Source organism: Drepanopeziza brunnea, assembly GCF_022702325.1.
Source record: "Drepanopeziza brunnea f. sp. 'multigermtubi' strain 214-2 chromosome Unknown ctg14, whole genome shotgun sequence".
Lineage (NCBI taxonomy): Eukaryota > Fungi > Ascomycota > Leotiomycetes > Helotiales > Drepanopezizaceae > Drepanopeziza > Drepanopeziza brunnea.
Genome location: NW_027094077.1, coordinates 1,074,668 through 1,092,952, shown reverse-complemented (window position 1 = coordinate 1,092,952; position 18,285 = coordinate 1,074,668). Strand labels below are relative to the sequence as shown.

At 49.0% G+C, this 18,285-nt stretch overlaps 7 protein-coding genes across 7 annotated transcripts; 3 read left to right on the top strand and 4 right to left on the bottom strand.

The window, feature by feature from the left end:
* Window positions 1–225: 225 nt before the first annotated feature.
* On the top strand, window positions 226–659 carry L3040_007903 (uncharacterized protein; the record flags this gene model as incomplete). Its single annotated transcript, XM_007295600.1, has 2 exons — window positions 226–359; window positions 431–659. The coding sequence occupies 2 exons, from the start codon at window positions 226–228 to the stop codon at window positions 657–659; spliced, it is 363 nt and encodes a 120-aa protein (XP_007295662.1).
* Window positions 660–1,444: 785 nt separating this feature from the next.
* On the bottom strand, window positions 1,445–3,878 carry L3040_007902 (uncharacterized protein; the record flags this gene model as incomplete). Its single annotated transcript, XM_007295601.1, has 2 exons — window positions 1,445–1,642; window positions 1,698–3,878. The coding sequence occupies 2 exons, from the start codon at window positions 3,876–3,878 to the stop codon at window positions 1,445–1,447; spliced, it is 2,379 nt and encodes a 792-aa protein (XP_007295663.1).
* Window positions 3,879–4,668: 790 nt separating this feature from the next.
* Window positions 4,669–9,220, top strand: L3040_007901 (uncharacterized protein; the record flags this gene model as incomplete). The annotated part of the gene is made up of 7 exons (XM_066154748.1): window positions 4,669–5,212; window positions 5,302–5,411; window positions 5,488–5,698; window positions 5,750–5,959; window positions 6,075–6,571; window positions 6,643–7,639; window positions 7,686–9,220. 7 exons carry the CDS (start codon window positions 4,669–4,671, stop codon window positions 9,218–9,220), a joined length of 4,104 nt encoding a protein of 1,367 aa, XP_066010648.1.
* Window positions 9,221–10,706: 1,486 nt separating this feature from the next.
* Window positions 10,707–11,271, bottom strand: L3040_007900 (uncharacterized protein; the record flags this gene model as incomplete). Its single annotated transcript, XM_066154747.1, has 3 exons — window positions 10,707–10,883; window positions 10,939–11,017; window positions 11,114–11,271. 3 exons carry the CDS (start codon window positions 11,269–11,271, stop codon window positions 10,707–10,709), a joined length of 414 nt encoding a protein of 137 aa, XP_066010647.1.
* A 329-nt stretch (window positions 11,272–11,600) lies between these two features.
* Window positions 11,601–12,680, bottom strand: L3040_007899 (uncharacterized protein; the record flags this gene model as incomplete). Its single annotated transcript, XM_007295604.1, has 1 exon — window positions 11,601–12,680. One exon carries the CDS (start codon window positions 12,678–12,680, stop codon window positions 11,601–11,603), a length of 1,080 nt encoding a protein of 359 aa, XP_007295666.1.
* A 382-nt stretch (window positions 12,681–13,062) lies between these two features.
* Window positions 13,063–13,618, top strand: L3040_007898 (uncharacterized protein; the record flags this gene model as incomplete). The annotated part of the gene is made up of 3 exons (XM_007295605.1): window positions 13,063–13,079; window positions 13,200–13,258; window positions 13,326–13,618. The coding sequence occupies 3 exons, from the start codon at window positions 13,063–13,065 to the stop codon at window positions 13,616–13,618; spliced, it is 369 nt and encodes a 122-aa protein (XP_007295667.1).
* Window positions 13,619–15,682: 2,064 nt separating this feature from the next.
* L3040_007897 (uncharacterized protein) lies at window positions 15,683–16,963 on the bottom strand (the record flags this gene model as incomplete). Its single annotated transcript, XM_007295606.1, has 1 exon — window positions 15,683–16,963. One exon carries the CDS (start codon window positions 16,961–16,963, stop codon window positions 15,683–15,685), a length of 1,281 nt encoding a protein of 426 aa, XP_007295668.1.
* Window positions 16,964–18,285: the final 1,322 nt, after the last annotated feature.

Sequence of the window (18,285 nt, the reverse complement as noted above, 5' to 3'; positions counted from 1 at the left end):
CCTCCCTTCCACAATTCCTTTTTCTCTGTCCCTAGGTATCTCTATGTCTTCCATAAATACAAGTACTTTCAAGTCGCACCATCACGATCGCCATCTCGATCGCCATCTGTATATCCAATTTATATCTCAGACTCACTTAATTCCCAAAACCGGCTCGTTCGCTTACCAAGAGCTTATTACCCACGAAAGTAAACAACCCAAACCAAAACCACCCCGCTCGTCTAGATGGCCCCCCCAGCCCAAACCCAAATCCATACCCTACCCATCTTCTCTACTTTCCTCACTCTCGTCATCCTCCTCTGCTTTTTCGCTTCCACTGTCGAGGCCAGGAACGAGACTACAAACGGCACTATCATATAGTACGTCTCTCACCCCCCCCTCCCTTCCCCACAAACCCTTTCACGGCACTTCACATAATAACTCGATCCAGCACACTCCCACCCATCCCTACCAGCACAGCCTATCTTACCACCAATCCCACCACAACTCTCACCGCAACCCTCACAGCAACAAAACCCAACGACGGCGACCAATCCCTTCCCACCCAAAGCAGCAGCGCCGCAGCCGGCGCACCACCCACTCGCGCGAGAGGCAACCAGGCATTTTTCGCATTCGTGGTTGCAAGCATGATCGGGTGTCTTCCGTTTGCTGGAGTTTAGGTAGTTGGTGGTTGGAATTTTGGGGGGTTGGAAAGTAGAGATCAAAAGTGAGAATGTTTTCGGCGTTGGAGACAGAATTGGAATTTTTACTAGGATTGCATTTTTGATTTAACGATAGTTTATGTGTTTCATTTTTGAATTGCAAGGGATAAGTAAGGGATTAGATGGCGCCCAGACTCGCTTGCTTCCTTGACATCTGCACTCGCTTAGGCAACCTGGGTACTATCGTAGATTTCGAGTAGCGAGACACAGACGGACAGTAAAGAGAATCGGTATGGTCCACGGAGAGAATGTTCCAAGAAGCAATCGAGTCAGGAACGCAATAGACAGACATAAAAGAAAGATTCATGGCGAACTACCAGCTTCACATACACGATAAGACTGGAATGGGAGCAGAGGGATGCAATCATACAGGCAAACGGATGGACAGAAACGCTAATTCATAAAGCCTAGAGGCCTCTGCTCCGCTTACTTTCCTATTCTATCCTATCATATCCGCAAACAACCAACACATACAACATCGAAAAGACCCGTCTATCGCATCTCATGGAACATAAAATGACGCCCTGCCTTTAAAAAATAGGGACGTAACGCAACGCAAGCAGTGGAATAAGGCGCCGAAATCTCGATGCGGAGTAAGAAGCGGCAAGGGAAGCAGCGCAGCGCTATGCAATAAGAAAGTCTATAAAAAAAATCCCCAGCCGACTTCAAGAACGTGCCTATGCTGATTAAAACTCGCGCAATCTTCTGACATAACATGCAGTTCAGTGCTCGGTAGGGCGACCCTACTTGTACTCGAACAGCCCTAAGAGCTTCTTCTTGTCACAGTAGCTCGGCAGTCCCGGCTCCTCGTCCCCGCTCGCCCAGCTGATGACGGTCAAGGAGGTGGTATATACCATGACGACGAAGCCGAAGATGCAAAGGAGGACGTCGCACGCTTTGCGGAACCGGGTTTTGGACACGGCTTTGAAGTGGAGCATTGGCTGTATTTCATTAGTGAGATTGCACGCAGAAAGGAAAGAGGGGTGGAGTGGTTACCGGGTAAATGTACACCAAAGGCACGCATGCAAAGCTACCCACAATCGCAACAAACTTGTCCAGATCATTGGCGCCAAACCACGCGATTCCTGCGCAAAGCATGACGACGAAGAAGCGGAAGAGATTCTTTTGCCATTTGATGTATGGGTTGTACTTTCCGCTGCGGGTGAACAGCTCGTTTTCTGTGATCCTGATTGCTGGGAAGATTTGCAATGGGGTGGAGAGCAGAATAGCGAGGGAGTAGAGGAACTGCACACCGTTGACCATCTTGTCGTCCTGAGGAAGGTTGAGGATGACGACTGTTTCGGTTTTGGAACCGTATGCTGCATATGAGAGAGCGCCCATTGAAATGAAGATCACGCTAATGATGATCATGACGAGGCCGAGCACGGGAGGGAACTTCTTAGGGTTCTTCATCGACTCTTGGATAGGTATTATCAGCCCGATACCTTCGAATGTGAAAATTGCAGTTCCAATGAAAAGTGTCCAGTCCTTGGGGTTGAAGTTTACAATGTCGGCTACTCCGTGCTGTCGGACAATCGTCAAAATATCGTAGTAGTAGAGGTAGACAAGTCCAATCAGGATGAACGCATCGGCAATCAGAGCTGTAAACCCTAGCTTGCTGATGTCTCGCAATAGCGAAAATGGTAAGAAAATAACCATCTGCATCAAGATCAACCATTTGACATCTATGAGAGTCTTGCAATGCGAGACTGCCAGGATAAAAGCCTGCAGGTTTTCTGAGGTGAAGACGATGTAGGCAGCAACAAAGCCGATCTGGCTGAGTACGATCGAGACCAAGATAGTGGTTCGCATCCAGTTTCCGTAGAGGATTCCACCCATATCACCAAATGATCCGTTTACTTTTAAGCGTGTGTTGACCAACAGCACAAAGCAGTAGTAGCTCAGTACAGCGACGAACACCAGGACAAGATTACTAAAGAGCATACCGCCGTTGAGGTATGCCTTGGGCAAGAACAAAACACCAGTGCCAACGAAGGACTTGAGCAGCAGTAAAGCTGCGCCCATGGACCCGTTGGTCCCTTCAACGTGCTTATCCTTACGCCTTCTCTTCTTCTTCTGCCCTGGTGTGAGAAGTGCGCTGCTTTCCATCGGCTCTCTGTCATCGTCACTACCCTCATCTTCTCCGATCGCCGATTGGTCTTCAGACGAGAAGTACTCGTCAGGCGCGAGGACTTCATCGTCCTCTTCTAGCTCCTCACCGGCGAAATGTCCATATATTGTTAAAAATTCGATGAAGTTGTTGGTGAGCATTTTCGGCTGGGTACGGGTCCCGACGCTATGCTCGTCTGGCCGTCTACCCATTGGGGAAGGACTCGCTACAGCACGGCGAAGAAAATTTCTACGGAATCCACCGGGGATCTTGATTGACTCAATGTCCAAAACTTCGTTCTCGGGGTGTGGCCGTGACAGGTGGAAGCTCTGACTCCGTTGTGATTTCCTCCCCCCAGCTTTTGCCTGTGCTCCCTCGGTCCACCTGTAGATAGGTCGTGTAACATCTCCACCCTGCAATTTCAAGCTCGAGAACTCTTCGTCATCCAGTCCAGGCGCTATATCATCTGCGTTCTGCTTCGCCTTCCCAGCTGGAGATCCTGCCCGAAATGACATGGACGGCCCATTATATGCAGTGCCGTCTCCTTGATCAGGCTGTACCAGATGTCTCCTTACGATCTCGGGATCTTCATATGTGCTTGGTCCTGCCCACCCTGGGGCCCCTTGTATCGATCTAGCTCTGTCGAATGAGCCATAGTTGCTTTGAGGCGCTCCCGATGGTAATAGCTGGTGAGCCGCCGCACTTGGTGATGGAGGCCTGACTGGCGGTGTGCCAAATTTTGGTGGTGACTGACCAAACGAGTTCGAAAGAGCTGCTGCGAGAGCTGAGACTCCCGGCCCGGGCAGGGAAGAGTGGGGTGGAGGACCAGCAAGAGGGGTCAAACTTCCCGAGACCAAAGAGCCTGGCCCAGCTTGACTAGGGGTTTGGCGTGCCTGTGGTGTGCCAACTGTGCTGTGCGACGGGACTGGGGAGGCTAATCGAGCTGTTGAGGTCTCTCGAGTAAGAGGAGATCCAGAACGCCCTCTCGAGAAACTCGAGCTCGGCGAAGACGATATTGGAACTGGCCGAGGGCGAGAGGACGACGGTACATCTCCTGGGTTCGACATGATGGATGCCCTGGGATGCCCTGGAATGATATTTATATGGGAAGGAACTGGAAAGCAGTCTGTCGTAGGACAGTTGAATGGAGATGGGCTATCTTATCATGCTTCGCGGACCTGGCAGCATGGGACAGGAACTGCGGGCGCGGTGGAAAGTCAGCCTGCGGATACTGTGGAGAGGTTGGAGATAACGGAGCTCTGAAGTACTCACAGGTATGTAGAAGGAGGAGAGAGAGAGAGGTATATAAACAAGTAATTATTTAGGAGGCAGAAATTGATGTCGTGTCGTCTGGCGCGGTTATTTTGTCTTCGCACGAGTCGAGCTGATTCGCATGGCATGTCCATGTCCTGCCACCTGCCGCCAAGCTCATCGTGCGGAGGGGTCCGCTTACTTATCTTGGGTATAGAGCGAGGTTGTCGGAATGATCTATGTCTGGATTTCTTCGTAGATGTATCTCATTTGGTTGCCATCTGTATGGCTCATATATATACCGGTACGCAGACCAGACACACAGACACACATAGAGATAGATGGTACCTATATATGTTTTCTCTTCTCCTCTGATGCGTTGTCGATCTCGACGGGTCTTCAGACTAATTTGCCGAGTGACGTCTGGTACAAGCCTGACAATACCGGTACCTGGGTAGGTACTGACAATAGTTTGTTCTGCCCAGGGACCTCACAGCGGATACGCCGCCAACATCATACATTTCTCTTCAGATGACCATGGAGCGCATACGCTTCCTATGAAGTTCACGCCGTTTGCATTGCGAGATATCCCAGCAGCAAGCAGCAATGTCGGGCACCTTGCGTCCTGCCCGGAAGGCCCTGTCGCATCAACATTCACACTTCCACTCCGGAACCGCCCACGATGCGACCGGAGAGCTTCACCGGCGATCATCCATGGCCGTGGAACCAGGGCAACCAGAGCACCCAGGCTTGCTGGACGGGGCAAACGATGATGGAGCACCGCCGGGGGGAGAAAACCCCTACGAGCCAGCAACGAACAATTCGATCCCACCCCCCCACGAATATTCATTGACGAAACGGCTGCTGCACCTTACAACCTTTTGTGGAGGGGAGAGCTCCTCCGAGGTGCGAAGGAGGTCCAAGTCCCCAGCAGCCAACGCTGCAGACGAAGACGAGATGGCTACAATCCAGATGAACAATGCCGTTGAAATCAAGAAGGCAAATGGGGAAACATCAACACCCAAAGCCGGCCTGGGACCAAGACCCATTGGGGGCAACGAAAAGCTGGGAATGTTCTCTGGCGTCTATGTGCCGACATGTTTAAATGTCCTCAGTATTCTCATGTTCTTGAGATTCGGTTTTATCCTTGGTCAGTCCGAAGACTTTCTTTGGCCAATACCAACCATATCCATGATTGCTATACATTTGCGCTCTACCATTCTATTAACAAATCAACAGGCCAAAGTGGAGTTCTGGGTATTCTTGGAATGCTAATCTCGGCATATGCGATCAACTTGATCACCACATTTTCCCTTTCCGCAATTGCTTCGAATGGAACTGTCCGTGGAGTAAGTTGACCAGGCAGCTTTTTACGTGTCGATGGGCAGTCTGTTCCTGAGACTGAGACTACTCCCGAGACACCAGTTCCGAAAATTCACTGACTTCCTGATCTTCCAGGGTGGAGCATACTACCTCATATCCAGGTCTCTTGGACCCGAGTTCGGCGGATCAATAGGAGTTGTATTTTACATGGGTTTCGTCTTCAACACCGGCTTGAATGCCGTGGGTCTTGTTGACTGCTTCAAACTGAACTTTGGAACGAACACTGGCAACTGGGCAAATATAATGCCCGAAAGTCAGTGGTATCTTTATCTTTGGTCAACCGTCGTCTTGGTACTCTGTACAGCCATATGCCTTGCTGGCTCAAGTATCTTCGCTCGTGCTTCCAACGGGCTTTTGGTCATCCTCATAGTTGCAACGCTGAGCATTCCATTCTCTGCATTGGTTGTCTCGCCATTCGAAAGCAGGAAGCTGGGTATCGACTATACTGGTCTCAGCTGGCGCACGTTCAAGGGGAACATGATGCCCCAGCTCACGAAAGGTGCTGCAGGAAGTCGTAAGTATAATATAATCCCGTTCTCCCTTCTTGGGAATTCTCAAGATCTCCTGGGCACAGGCCATGGTCCCCCGAAACTCCTTATCATCACCATGGCTGATGCCCTGTGACGTAGAACTTCGTGGCAAGGAGACCTTTCAAGATCTGTTCGGCATTCTGTTTCCCGCAACTGGAGGTATATTCGCAGGCGCCAGTATGTCTGGAGATCTCAAAAATCCCAGCAAGTCGATCCCGAAAGGGACGCTCTATGGTCTCGGTACCACTTTCGTTCTGTACACGCTTGTAATATTGGCGATGGCTGCAACCATCACTCGTTCGTCATTCGTCCGAAACGCCAATGTCATCCAAGATACCAATGTTTCTGGTCTTGTTATTCTGGCTGGCGAATTTGCAAGCGCTTTCTTCTCGACGCTGATGGGTGTGATTGGGTCAGCAAAGCTGCTGCAGGCACTGGCGCGAGATAACTTGCTCCCTGGGTTCTCCATCTTTGGACAGGGAACGGAGAATGGCGACGAGCCAACGTATGCAATCATTGCAACATACATTGTGGCTCAGGTCACCATGCTCTGCGATCTGAATCAGATCGCATCTTTCGTTACAATGACTTATCTTGTAAGCATGCATTCACTGTTCCGAAGTTCTTGGCAAATTTCTTTTCACATACACTAACCGAACGTACATAGATGACATTCTTGGTGATGAACTTGGCCTGCTTTCTTCTAAAGATCGGCTCAGCGCCAAACTTCCGACCATCCTTCCATTTCTTCAATTGGCAGACCGCATTTATCGGGACGATCGTCTCAGCAGTGGCCATGTTCTTCGTTGATGGCCTCTACGCAGCTTCCTGCGTCGGTATCCTGGTCATTTTATTTCTCATCATTCACTACACAAGTCCGCCAAAGAGCTGGGGAGACGTGTCCCAGAATCTCATCTACCACCAAGTCCGAAAGTATCTTCTTCGCTTAAGACAAGAGCATGTGAAGTTCTGGCGCCCTCAAATTCTCTTGTTCGTCAATGATCCTCGCCGACAATATAAGCTGATCCAGTTCTGCAACTCAATGAAGAAAGGCTCGTTATATATTCTCGGCCATGTTATCGTTACCGACAACTTTGGCGGCTCTGTCCCGGAAGCTCGTAGACAACAAGCAGCGTGGACAAAATACATTGACTTCTCGAAGATCAAGGCTTTTGTTAACATTGCCGTCTCCCCCGGAGTTGAATGGGGTGCTAGAAATATCGTGCTAAACTCAGGACTCGGTGGCATGAGACCTAACATCGCTGTTCTCGGATTCTACAATCTTGATGATTTGAGAAGAAACAGGCCACTGATTGACATCGACTCTCCTCAATCATCAGAGCCCAGCACCTCTGACGGCGAGCGGAGGGCCATTACACGACAAGATAGCAAAGAGACCAAGATGACTGGTACTTTGCCGACCGATACCTGCAAAACGGAAGCGATGATGTCCGTAACGAGCTATGTGACGATTCTCGAGGATCTGCTCTTAAGACTTCAGATTAACGTTGCCGTTGCAAAGGGCTTCTCTTCACTGGAATTTCCGCATGCTGAGGGAGGATCCAAAAAATACATCGACCTGTGGCCGATTCAAATGTCGGCAGAGATCGCCGGGGATGGAGACGAAAATAAGCAGAATGTTTTGACAACAAACTTTGATACTTGTAAGTTCCCCATTCCTGACAGCGCTTTGGGCTAACTGGATTTTAGACACTTTAATCCTGCAACTCGGTGTTATCCTGAATACAGTCCCCGCCTGGAAGAAAGCCTACAAACTTCGAGTTGCGGTATTTGTCGAGTACGAAAGCGACGTCGATGAAGAACGAGGTCGAGTTCAGTTGTTGCTCGAGAATTTGAGAATAGAAGCAGAAGTATTGGTCTTCTGGCTAGCCTCTGGTGAATTGAAAACTTACGAGATCATCGTCAATGGGTCGAGCCTCGGTCAAGAAGCAGAAGAAGAGGTCGAAGAATGCCTGAATGGTCAGGAGTGGTGGGACGAGCTGCAGAAAATTCGAGGCAAGCGAGGACCGACGTCCGGGACAGATGATCTGTCAGAGATTGCTAGCATCTATACTGTTGGTTCGAACTGGCCTGAAGCTTCTTTTCAACAAGGCCCCAGAGGGGAGAGAGTTGAACGATTCCTAGGTCTTCGGAGACTGTTGAAGAAGTCGAAAAGGAAGCACACAATGAGTGGGTTAACAAAGCTAGGCGTAAGCTTAGGTATGAGGACACATCGACTGTCCGACAGCCTTCTCAAGGCTGGCAACATGAGTGCCAGTGAAGACTCAGACAGCGGTCTCGAAGACAGTGACTCCGAAGCAGTGGCGTCAGAAGCGGCGTCGGAAGCAGATATGGATGACTACGAGTCCGATCACCATTCTCCGTCTCCGGAGCGGTCAAGATTAAAGAGGAGAAGAAGTCATGGAGACACAATGAGAGGTCCTCCACCTTCCAAAAAATCGACCGGAGAGCGAGAAGTCAAAGTCCCGGACCGGGTTCCAAGAAAATCGATTCTGCCTATGAGCAACAACGGGATCACATCAGTACCTCACATTAAGAGCACAGACTCCGACGCTGTACACAAGAAATCCAACTCCAACTCCGGCCTCACGACCAACCTTAAAGCATCTTCGGAAACGGGTAGCAAACCGGGTTCGCTCAAGGAGCAGAAATCCCCAAAATCTGACGCATCAAAGATCATTCGCCCTTTGTCCGCCCAATCTGAACGTCCGCCTCTCTCTCGCCATGCTTCCCAGCCAAAATTCTCGTCAAAGCCCGTCCCTATGACTCGGGTCGCAACTGAGGATGGTCCCGGTCCCTCAATAATGTTCACATACACGCCGTCTCCACCTCCTCGCCGGAACACCCGCCTTCCATCTGCTTACAACCCGACCTCCTCTTCTGCGCTCCCCTCCCACATCGAAGACCCCGAGCCTCCTCCTCCCCAACCCTCAGACAATAAAACTCGTTCCCGCCGCGGCTCAACCTACTCGACGCAGGGCGTCCCCCTCAGCTTTAACGACCTGCCATGTCGAGCTCAACATCTGATCCTGAATGAATTAATGCGCAGTAAGAGTAAGCACACGGCAGTTATGTTCACGACACTGCCGTCTCCGGTGGAGGGGACTAGCGCGAGCGAGGAGGCGAGTGCGACTTACCTGGGAGATTTGGAGGTGTTATGTAGGGGCTGCCCGCCGGTACTGATGGTGCATAGTAATAGCATGACTGTGACAATGAGTTTATAATTTTGGGCTCGAGCAGGTTTTGGAGGAAGAACAAAAGTGATAGGTACGTTAGAAGAGGAGCAGTGGTGGGGGAAATATGGCGATTTAGTCTTGGATTGATAACTGGTTTTGAGTGAAAGGGAAAAGGAAAAGAGATTAAAGGATATACCCTGACCTAAGATGTACGTACGTTGTATCAAGCTTACATAGCACGGGTTCAGCAACTTGAAAGTTCTAAATATACACACCGTCTATTACAAGTACAAAATGTATTTCAGCTCAAGTTATTTTCATGACATGTTAGAAGCCAAAGTTTTTCGTTAACGAATAAATATATAATTTGAATTTGATAATCTTGATGCTTTTCTGAAGTACTCGCTCTGTAATATTTTTTCTGCATATTTATTGAAATTAAGAAAAGGCGTAAATGTCTTACACTTACTTAAGGGGAAATATGTCTTTCGTTTGTATATGTACTACTTTGAGGCTAGCGAGAAGTCTCATTTACGTCTCATTAAGCTTGTTCTATCTTACTTCATTCAAAGCTAGTAGTCAAAAATCAAAAGTATTTACATGGATCGTTTAATAATATTCTAAAGATATAAAGATGATCAGAGAAGGAAAGCACCTTCGATGAATGGGAGAGAGAAAAGCTGAAGCCAAAGCCAAAGCTAAGTTTTTCAAAAGAGCTCTACTGGTGCGAGAAAGCTAATTTGCCACGTTACAACCTTAGAAGTAATAATTCATACTACTCTTTGCAATTATTATTGAAGTTATAGGTGAGTGTAGAGCTTGGGATAAGATGTTTTTTCATGTTTGAGCAGAGCTGAGTGAGCTGGATGAGTGCCGGGTTTCAGATCAGGATTTTTTGAAAAGAGTTCGTTGCACGAGTTCTTGTCGGTGGCATCTAGGTGAATTGAGCGCAGTGAGACCACTGAGATTTTGCATACATAGGCAGCGTTTCCCTTCCCCTTTCTTCTTCTACAACAAATAACATCCGCTCTTACTGCCTCCTCCAACCGGCTTCTTTTGCAACACACAAGTTCCACTCTTACTGCGTCCTCTAACCGGATTCTTCTTTACAACACATAACCTGCACTCTCTCTGCCGGCCCTGAGCTCACCTCGAAGTCTCCTTCAACATACAACTTCCACTCTCACTGCCTTTTTACCCCAAGTTCTTCTCTGGGGAGAAAACCAAGATGGCGCCAACTCAACGTCGTACGGGCCTTAGCATGGTTCCAGCCCTGAAGGCTATTGATTTCGATAATATCAGTTAAGGCGCTTAGAGTGAATGGACCAGAATTGTTTCGAAACCCGGACCTGGAGAGTCTGTGTATATTCCGCTTGGAACATACAACAGATCACAGTACTTGATCAGCGTGAAGCATTTCCTAACATAGTCTCTCAATCCTGGGGAGGAGACTCAGCGCGAGAGAGATCCATCTCAACAGCTCTTTGAAGTGTTCTCTTACACGATTGGCGGCTATTGCAATTCGAAGACTACGCTATTCCTTGGCCGACTCGTTGTTGTCCATGACGGGTTCATCAACCAGTTCAAGAGTCGCTGGATAGTCTCGATCGGCGAAGGTTGATTGGCAAGATGCCAGCAGCGCAGACGAGCAATACAACAGAGCCGAAGACATGGCCTTCAAGGCCAATTGAAATCCTGGAGCCAATACCATCTACCTTGGATATTTGAACCAAATTGGATTCGATTTCAAAAAACAGCTGACTCACGTCATCATTGACAACGAGACGAGGGTTTCGTTGGTAGATGGCAGAGAAGAGCGAGCGGGCGTGGACATAGCTCGACTGTCTTGATAGCATGAGCAGTTTTCTAAAGCATGGATTTGAGAATGGAGAGCATCAAAACAGATTACAGTTCCTTTCTCTCTCCCTAGGAACATCTTACAAATTCCCTGGTGCCGCACTGCTGCCTTTGCGTTGCCGTAAAGTACGCAGCCGGGGTGGCACGGGTTGCTTGTTTAAGCGAGATGGAGCGACTTTCTCAGAATGGAGCCGGCGTCGCTCGTTAAGATGGGCAAGTATTCGTTGCGCGATGCGGAACATTTTGACTTGGAAAATTATCGCCTTCCTCTGGTGCTATCGCCAGGTTTATAGCTAAAGCCTATCATGGGCCCCGGAAGAGGAGTTGTTGGCACGAGATTGGCAGGCGCCAAGACGGGACTTGTTTACTTTAATTTATGGTCAGGGAGAATCTGGATTCTGACAATAGGCAACAGTACAGCATCATCTAGAAGAGCTGGAGGCCGATTTAAATGAGGCGTGGCAGCTTCCAGTTACTTTTCTCCCTATGAGCCTCGATTTTTATGGACATGTTCCTGCTTGCATGAAGATAGATTGACGGCGTATGCTATATCGCGAAACCGAAGCCTGTATTACTGCACACTCAAAAATTGGCTACTTATCTCTCCAAGGCGCTCTATATAGTCTCTCAAGACTTCTTGGACTATTTCACCAGCTGGCATAACCTTCGTGGCCAGTCCCACACCTGCCCCTGCATACGTTGTCATCCTTCCCTTCTCGCCCCAGCCCTCATCGCCCATCTGCACAGCTTCCTCGTACAGCTTCCTGTTCTCCTCCTCGCTCATTCCCCTTTGACTATCCCAAAAACTCTGATTCAGTACCCCCCTCGCATTGTAAGTATCAGGCCAGCCGTGTGTCCCTCTCGCTTTGTCGTATACGGTTGTTCTCGCAGTCGTCACTCCTCCATCGGAAGCTTCAACCACAGCTTTTCTGTATCCTTCGCTAATTACAGCTTCAGGACTAGCCAGGAATCGAGTTCCCATACACACACCACTTGCTCCCAGGGTCAACGCAGCAGCCACTCCTCTCCCGTCCATGATACCTCCTGTGGCAATGAGCGGTATACTTTTGAATCCTGCGCCGACCAACGCATCTTGGCATTCTGGAAACAGAGCAATGAGGGAACTGGACTGGACAAGTCCATGGCCACCTGCATCAGCACCTTGGATAACCAAGACATCTGGATTGCATGTCCTGGCAGCTTCAAGTGCGGCCGCTACGGTACCGACCTGGATCCAGATCTTGGTCTTTTCGTTGCTAGCCTTGCGAATACCCTCTGTCCACCTGACAAGCTCCTCGTTATCTCTTGGTGCAAAAAGCCATGCTGCTGCCGGTTTTAGAGGAGCACTTTCGATCGCCGAAAGAGCTAATGGAAGGTCGGCTCCCCAACATATGAAGCCAACGCCAATAGGCAGAATATCTTCGGAGCTCTTTGGTACCGGAGAGGCTTCAAGGGCAGTTTTGGCTTCGGATAGTAGGTTTGGTAGAGTAGATACATCGGTGCCTGCACCGAGAAATCCCAGACCTCCTGCTCGGGATACGGCAAGGGCGAGAGGACAGGTCGCTATCATCCGCATGGGAGCGGACGCGATGAGAGGTTTGTGAGTCCATTGATATTGCGATCTGAGATCTTCGTAGTGATTAGTCGCCATTTTGAAGAGGTCAGATAGAATAGTCAGATTGGATTCCCCAAAATATTACCAGCCGTATCCAAAGGCATGCCATCGCATTCCAGACTCAGTAACACTCGAGATCTTTCCTCGGCAATTGAATTTAGAGGTAGATACCCCGCCATGCGGAATAAGGTCGGGCCGGGGCTTAGCTCCGACTAGACTAGCCTACCCGTAGAGCCTCAATTGATCGCCCCGAGCTCAGGCTGGCGTCAAGAATATATTTTCAGGGCCAGCGTTCGACGTCAACAAAGGGACCGTCAATCATTTCCCCACTGAAATTGTAACCTGAAAGTTTCCCTCGACATCACGGGAGAAGTTTGCCAAGTTTCTCGCAGAGAATTACGCATCTGAAGTCGCAAAGATGAACGCCCCAGACAGGTTTGTCGCCTTATTACTTTAGCTGGCTATGCAAAAAGGTCTTTGATGGAACGGAGTCTTTAAGACCGCGCTCGATTTTTCAGAAGACCAAGCTAAAGACCAAGCTAAAGCGCCTAACAGATTCGAGTTGTTCATTCTCGGAGAAGGCGAGAAGAAGGTCTCCGAGGCAGCAGATACCCGTACGTACTAGGCAGCCTCCCTTCTAGCATCCTACAGACCTCAAAGTGCAATAACTGACTACCACAGGTACCTCCGATAGCTCGGTGTTCACATTCAACAAGGAAGACCACACACTTGCCAACATCCTCCGCGCGCATCTCGTCAAAGACCCCCATGTCTTGTTCGCCGGCTACAAAATCCCACACCCTCTCTTCGCCAAGTTCGAGCTCCGCGTACAAACCGATGGCACAGTTTCGCCAAAAGAGGCACTGGTGAAATGCTGCAAGGAGTTGGTCGCTGAAATGGAGACTCTGAGTCGAGAGTTCACGAAGGAGTACGAGCTGCGAAAGATGGTCAGTGGGGACGCTGGCGATAACTGAAGCAGAAGGGCTCAAGGGTGGCACGAGGATTTATCGGTACCTGCAGTATAAGGACGGAGTTCTGGGTCAGGGGCGGATAAGCATTTCAGGGGCGTTAGGGCGTCCACGAAAATTCCGCTATGGTACTGGTGATTGAATGAAACAGGTTAAGAAAATCCTGCCATGGTGGTTTCGTGCTCTCCAATAAAGGTTAGAGCATATTAAATTGTTGGGCAACCCTTGGTTATATCTCACACCAGATGATACGCTTGGGATTGCTGCTCTGGTTCTTGTCACTCGCCAGCATCTGCTAATCATTTCCCCAAATACAATCTTGCATAAATCAATAGATTAGGCTCACATCCATTCATCATACTAATTTTCCCAGTTTCGCAAAGACCCCGGATTCAGAAATGTCTTGCGCGAGAGATGGTGCTTCTCATTATTCTGCATAGCGAAAAAACACAAGAATGAAAGCTTGCCACAGTGGCTCTATGCGTGCCTTGAGAATGCTCAGAGAGAAAGAGAGAGACTGTAAAAATACATCCCAAGTCTATAACACAGTCTCTGGTCGCAGAAAATACATTTTTGGATTATTCGAAGCGCAAACCATTGATATGAAAAGACTTCTGGCAATCGAAGATGACGAATTGTTTGGAAAGAAGGAATTCGACGAGCGTATGAAATCCTCTGTAAAAGTACATGACCGGGGAAATACAGCTGGGTGATGCCCTTGCTGAAAACCTCGTCCAGGTAATGGGTAGCACATAGCCATACAATCGGGGTGTCCAAGGTCAGTTTACACGTGCATTCTTTGCTCATTTATCTCTTGAAGCGAAAATTTGTTTAATTTGATATTCTTGTTGTCATCCCGCTTCTCTCTGTTATACAAAGTATCGTACAGGTTTTATGTCATTTGGTTGAAGCACTCCCCTACATGCAGAAAAACTGCTGGCATAACCTCCATATTAAGTAAATACACTCACTACTGGGAAATTGGAGAGACATAGGGATGGAAGAGACGAGGTCTCTCCACGAAGGGAGGGGACTCGGGGTCGGAGCGTGAGCAACGCATTCGAGTCCCTACCCATTCCCATATCGGCTCGCCAGCCGTCGTAAATCTTCATTTCCTCCCACGTCAAAGTCTGTCGTTTCGTACGTATAAACTGTATTTTTTAAAAAATATTCGACAATTCAACCTCGTCACCGCTTCGATCGTCATTTCAAGGCGTTACTTTTGGTCTGCGTTAAATAGCGTTTGTTCGAAGAAACGAGAGTCAAAGCAAGCAATTGCTTACTACAGTTGCGTTAGTCACAATCAATTCGCAGGTTCCCCGTACATAATTCATGGATGAATAAGATCTCAAACATCCAGTAAATGATAGCCTGAATCGCAAGAACTTTTGCGCTTTTTCAGCTTTTCTGTTTTTCGGGTCTTTTAGGTATTAAGAAGCTGCTCTCTATAGACAGTTAGTTGGTTGCCTATTAAAAGGCACGATAAGTATAAACTAGCACACGTATATCTAGCTGGGTTTTACCCCTTTCCCTCCAAATAACACCTTCCTCACTCTTTACATTTCTGATGATTGTACTTTTCCTGAGAAGGTCGATATTCTTGATCTTTCTTCGATTCCGTGTTAAAGTTGCTATTCAGCTATTGAGTTCATTTTTGTTTTTGTCGGCTTGATCAAGCCTAGTTGCAGCGGTATGCGGTGCGCAGCCCGCTTGGAGCTACGGAATTGATAGATTTGGAGAGAGCCTGCTCTCAGCTCGATCAAGTCTGTGCAATGTCCTTGATTTGGACAAGGTGACCTGCCGGCTTTTGAACTTTGCTGCGGTCATTGTGAAAACAATGAGTATCTCTGTAATCATGTCCAGGCCAAGGCTCGCTATCGGCGCGTAAGACAACGGGATATCAAGTGTCCAAATTGTAGACAGTTGATTCGGAACGAACAAGAAGTGGGCCGGGCTCAGGCCGCTCGCTCCCTTCCTTTGGGTATTCTTGTTAAACGGCAATCGTAGGAAAAAAAAAAAAAAAAAAAAAAAAAACTACATTCTTTTTCGAAAAGTGAAAACTGAGCCATGCTACAGAGTACCGCCACCCATTATTCCCCCGTTGCCAGTAGATATCAACCAGCACTTCCCTTCGCGAACGGCGCACTCATCATCCTCAAATATCTCCTCGAAGCGATCCTTGAATCCCACCAACTCCTTCTTCAAGGTACCTGACCTAGCCTTCCTGATTTTGAGCGTTTCCTCATTGGCCATGAGATTATCCTCCACGGTGCCGACGCGAAGATAGGTCAGATCGAGCTCCATTCCCAATCTCTTCTTGCTAGTCTTCTTGACCACGACGACCAACTTCTTGGGCGCCAGTCTGCAGACTGCTCTCATGAAGGGGCCAGGGTACCACAAGAAGTCCGCGAACGTCACGGGGCTGGCTTCGTCTTCGAGCGCGGTGCTCGACATGCCGACGCGTTGGGGAACGAGCATCACAGTCATGGTGTTGATCACCGCCCCTGCCGTGACGAGACGATCCAGTCCCTTCGCTGCTCTCTCGTGCCACGCCATGTCCCAGCAGGCCTTTGTACAATCGATCTCGATCTTCCGGAGGAGAGAGTGGAAGCTGGTGGGAAGTGTCATGGGCGTGCCGAAGCGAGGGAGGACGGCAGTCGCGGGCTTGCGGATGAGTGATTGGAAGGTGTTATTGCGGTAGATGAAGCTGGTGGCTTCGGCCCCGAACTGCCTGGATACCAACAGCAGGGAGTGGTCGACGGCGGAGGCGGAGGGGTTGCGCTCCAACGTCGTCCAGTCAGCCATCACCTGGATGGGCGAGGGATAGATGAGCAGGTATGCGTAGATCTCCTCCCGAACCTCGAGTGGGATTCGGAGTATCGGAGAGCGCGACGGGCAGTTCGGTCGGCGGGGGGGAGCTCGCTCGGCTTGCATGTCCTCAAACATGGCCAGGTACGCCGTCTCGGCATCTGCCACCCCGCCGCCTCGCAATCTCCTGATGCTTCGGCCCTTCTGCCGTGGACGTCTCGAAGCCTCGATTGGGCTCCGCTCTGGCACACCCCAACTGTTTTTGCTCTCGCCCATTAGTAGGCTGGCTTGCTGGGCGATGTGATCCTCATCGAGGTCGTCGTGAAGGGATGTACGGGAGAGCCTGAATCGCTTTCGCTCGCGGGCAGCTTGGGAACTGAGACCCACGTCCCATATCGGAATTGGCTCTTTGGGTTTGGGTGAGGCAGCTCGCCGTCTCTTCGGGGCTTTGTGGGCCGTTGTTTGTGGAGGGCTCTTCTTGATGGGTGCTTTGCCTTTCGTTGGCTTTGCTGGTAGGGCCTTCTGAGCCTTCTTGGTTGCCATGCTGGGCGGCTGGGTTGGGAAGGTTATGTTTTGGTCAGATGTGTGGTCTTGCTAAGTTTCGTTAGTGAGCGGGCGTAAGAGGAATGAAGTAATGTTAAAGAGTGCTTACATAGACTCGAAAAGTGTCGAAGTTGAGGATGTTCTGTGTGTCGAATAGTACAGTCGAAACCTAGGTGCTCGAAATTGAAGATGTGATGTAGAATGTCTTTAAGCGCCTATGAGATCTCTGCTCGAGCTAAGGTGAAGCAAGATGTACCGGAGATATTTAAATGGATTGCAGCGGGGTGAGAGTGTTGTCAAAAGTAAAGAGTTGGAATGAGTGGGTATGATGGTCGTGGAATGAGTGGATAGAGATGGCCCTTGAACCTTTCACATTGAGATGTAAATTCATACTAGATGTACGATCTCTTCGAATCGGTGTGATTAATAGTTGCAAGTATGCAAAATATGAATCGTGGAAGCAGAAATGAGCCTGGAAAATGCTCGCGGGTTCCAGGTTGGGCATGTACGTAGTTGAGAATACCTAGGGTACAAGTTCAAAGGTGAGCAAGCCTCCTGTTATTGATCCGAGTCTAGGCCGACTATATCCGAAGCGGGATCTATGCAATTTCAATCATGGTCGTATCTATATTGTCTTTGTTTACTTGTTTATCTGCCGGCGCCGCTTCGCGACGAAGCAAAGCGAACGAAAATCATGCATAGGTATAGATAGACTAGAGGACATTCTCGACAGCGAAGCGGAGTAAGCAAGCTAGCGTGCCTAAAAGGCAAAATATGAGCGACTTTAAAACTACTACAGCATATTTTAGAACGAATGAAAAACAACAACCAGAGATTTACGCGGGTAGATACTACGCAGCTCCAGCTCCAGTCTCATTATTAACAAATCCGAGGGTCTTCTTCATTGATGCCTTGATCAGATCCAGCCGCATTGCTTCCACCTGGGGGACTCACTTACAGAGTAAATCGGCCGCCTGGAATCAGTTCAGTACGAAGAAGCAAGATTTTTTTCTTTCCCATTAGTTAATATCAGCCGTTCTTGATGCACTCCATTATATCAACTCGGTGAGTGCGAGAACGTCTGCAGCGTACGCCGGTAGGTAGCTCTTTTTACAACACCATGAATCTCAGATTTATCCACAAGACAATAGATATAATAGTACCGGAGTTATATAGAAGCGCTGCCAACGGATATCGGCAGACTCTAGGCGAGGTGCAGAAGAGTAAGGAGGGAGACTGGAGTGTTGTCTTGTCGTTGGGGTTTTAAACGAGATACAATCACGTGGGGGGTCGTGAAGTGAGGCCCACTTCGACGAAATTCA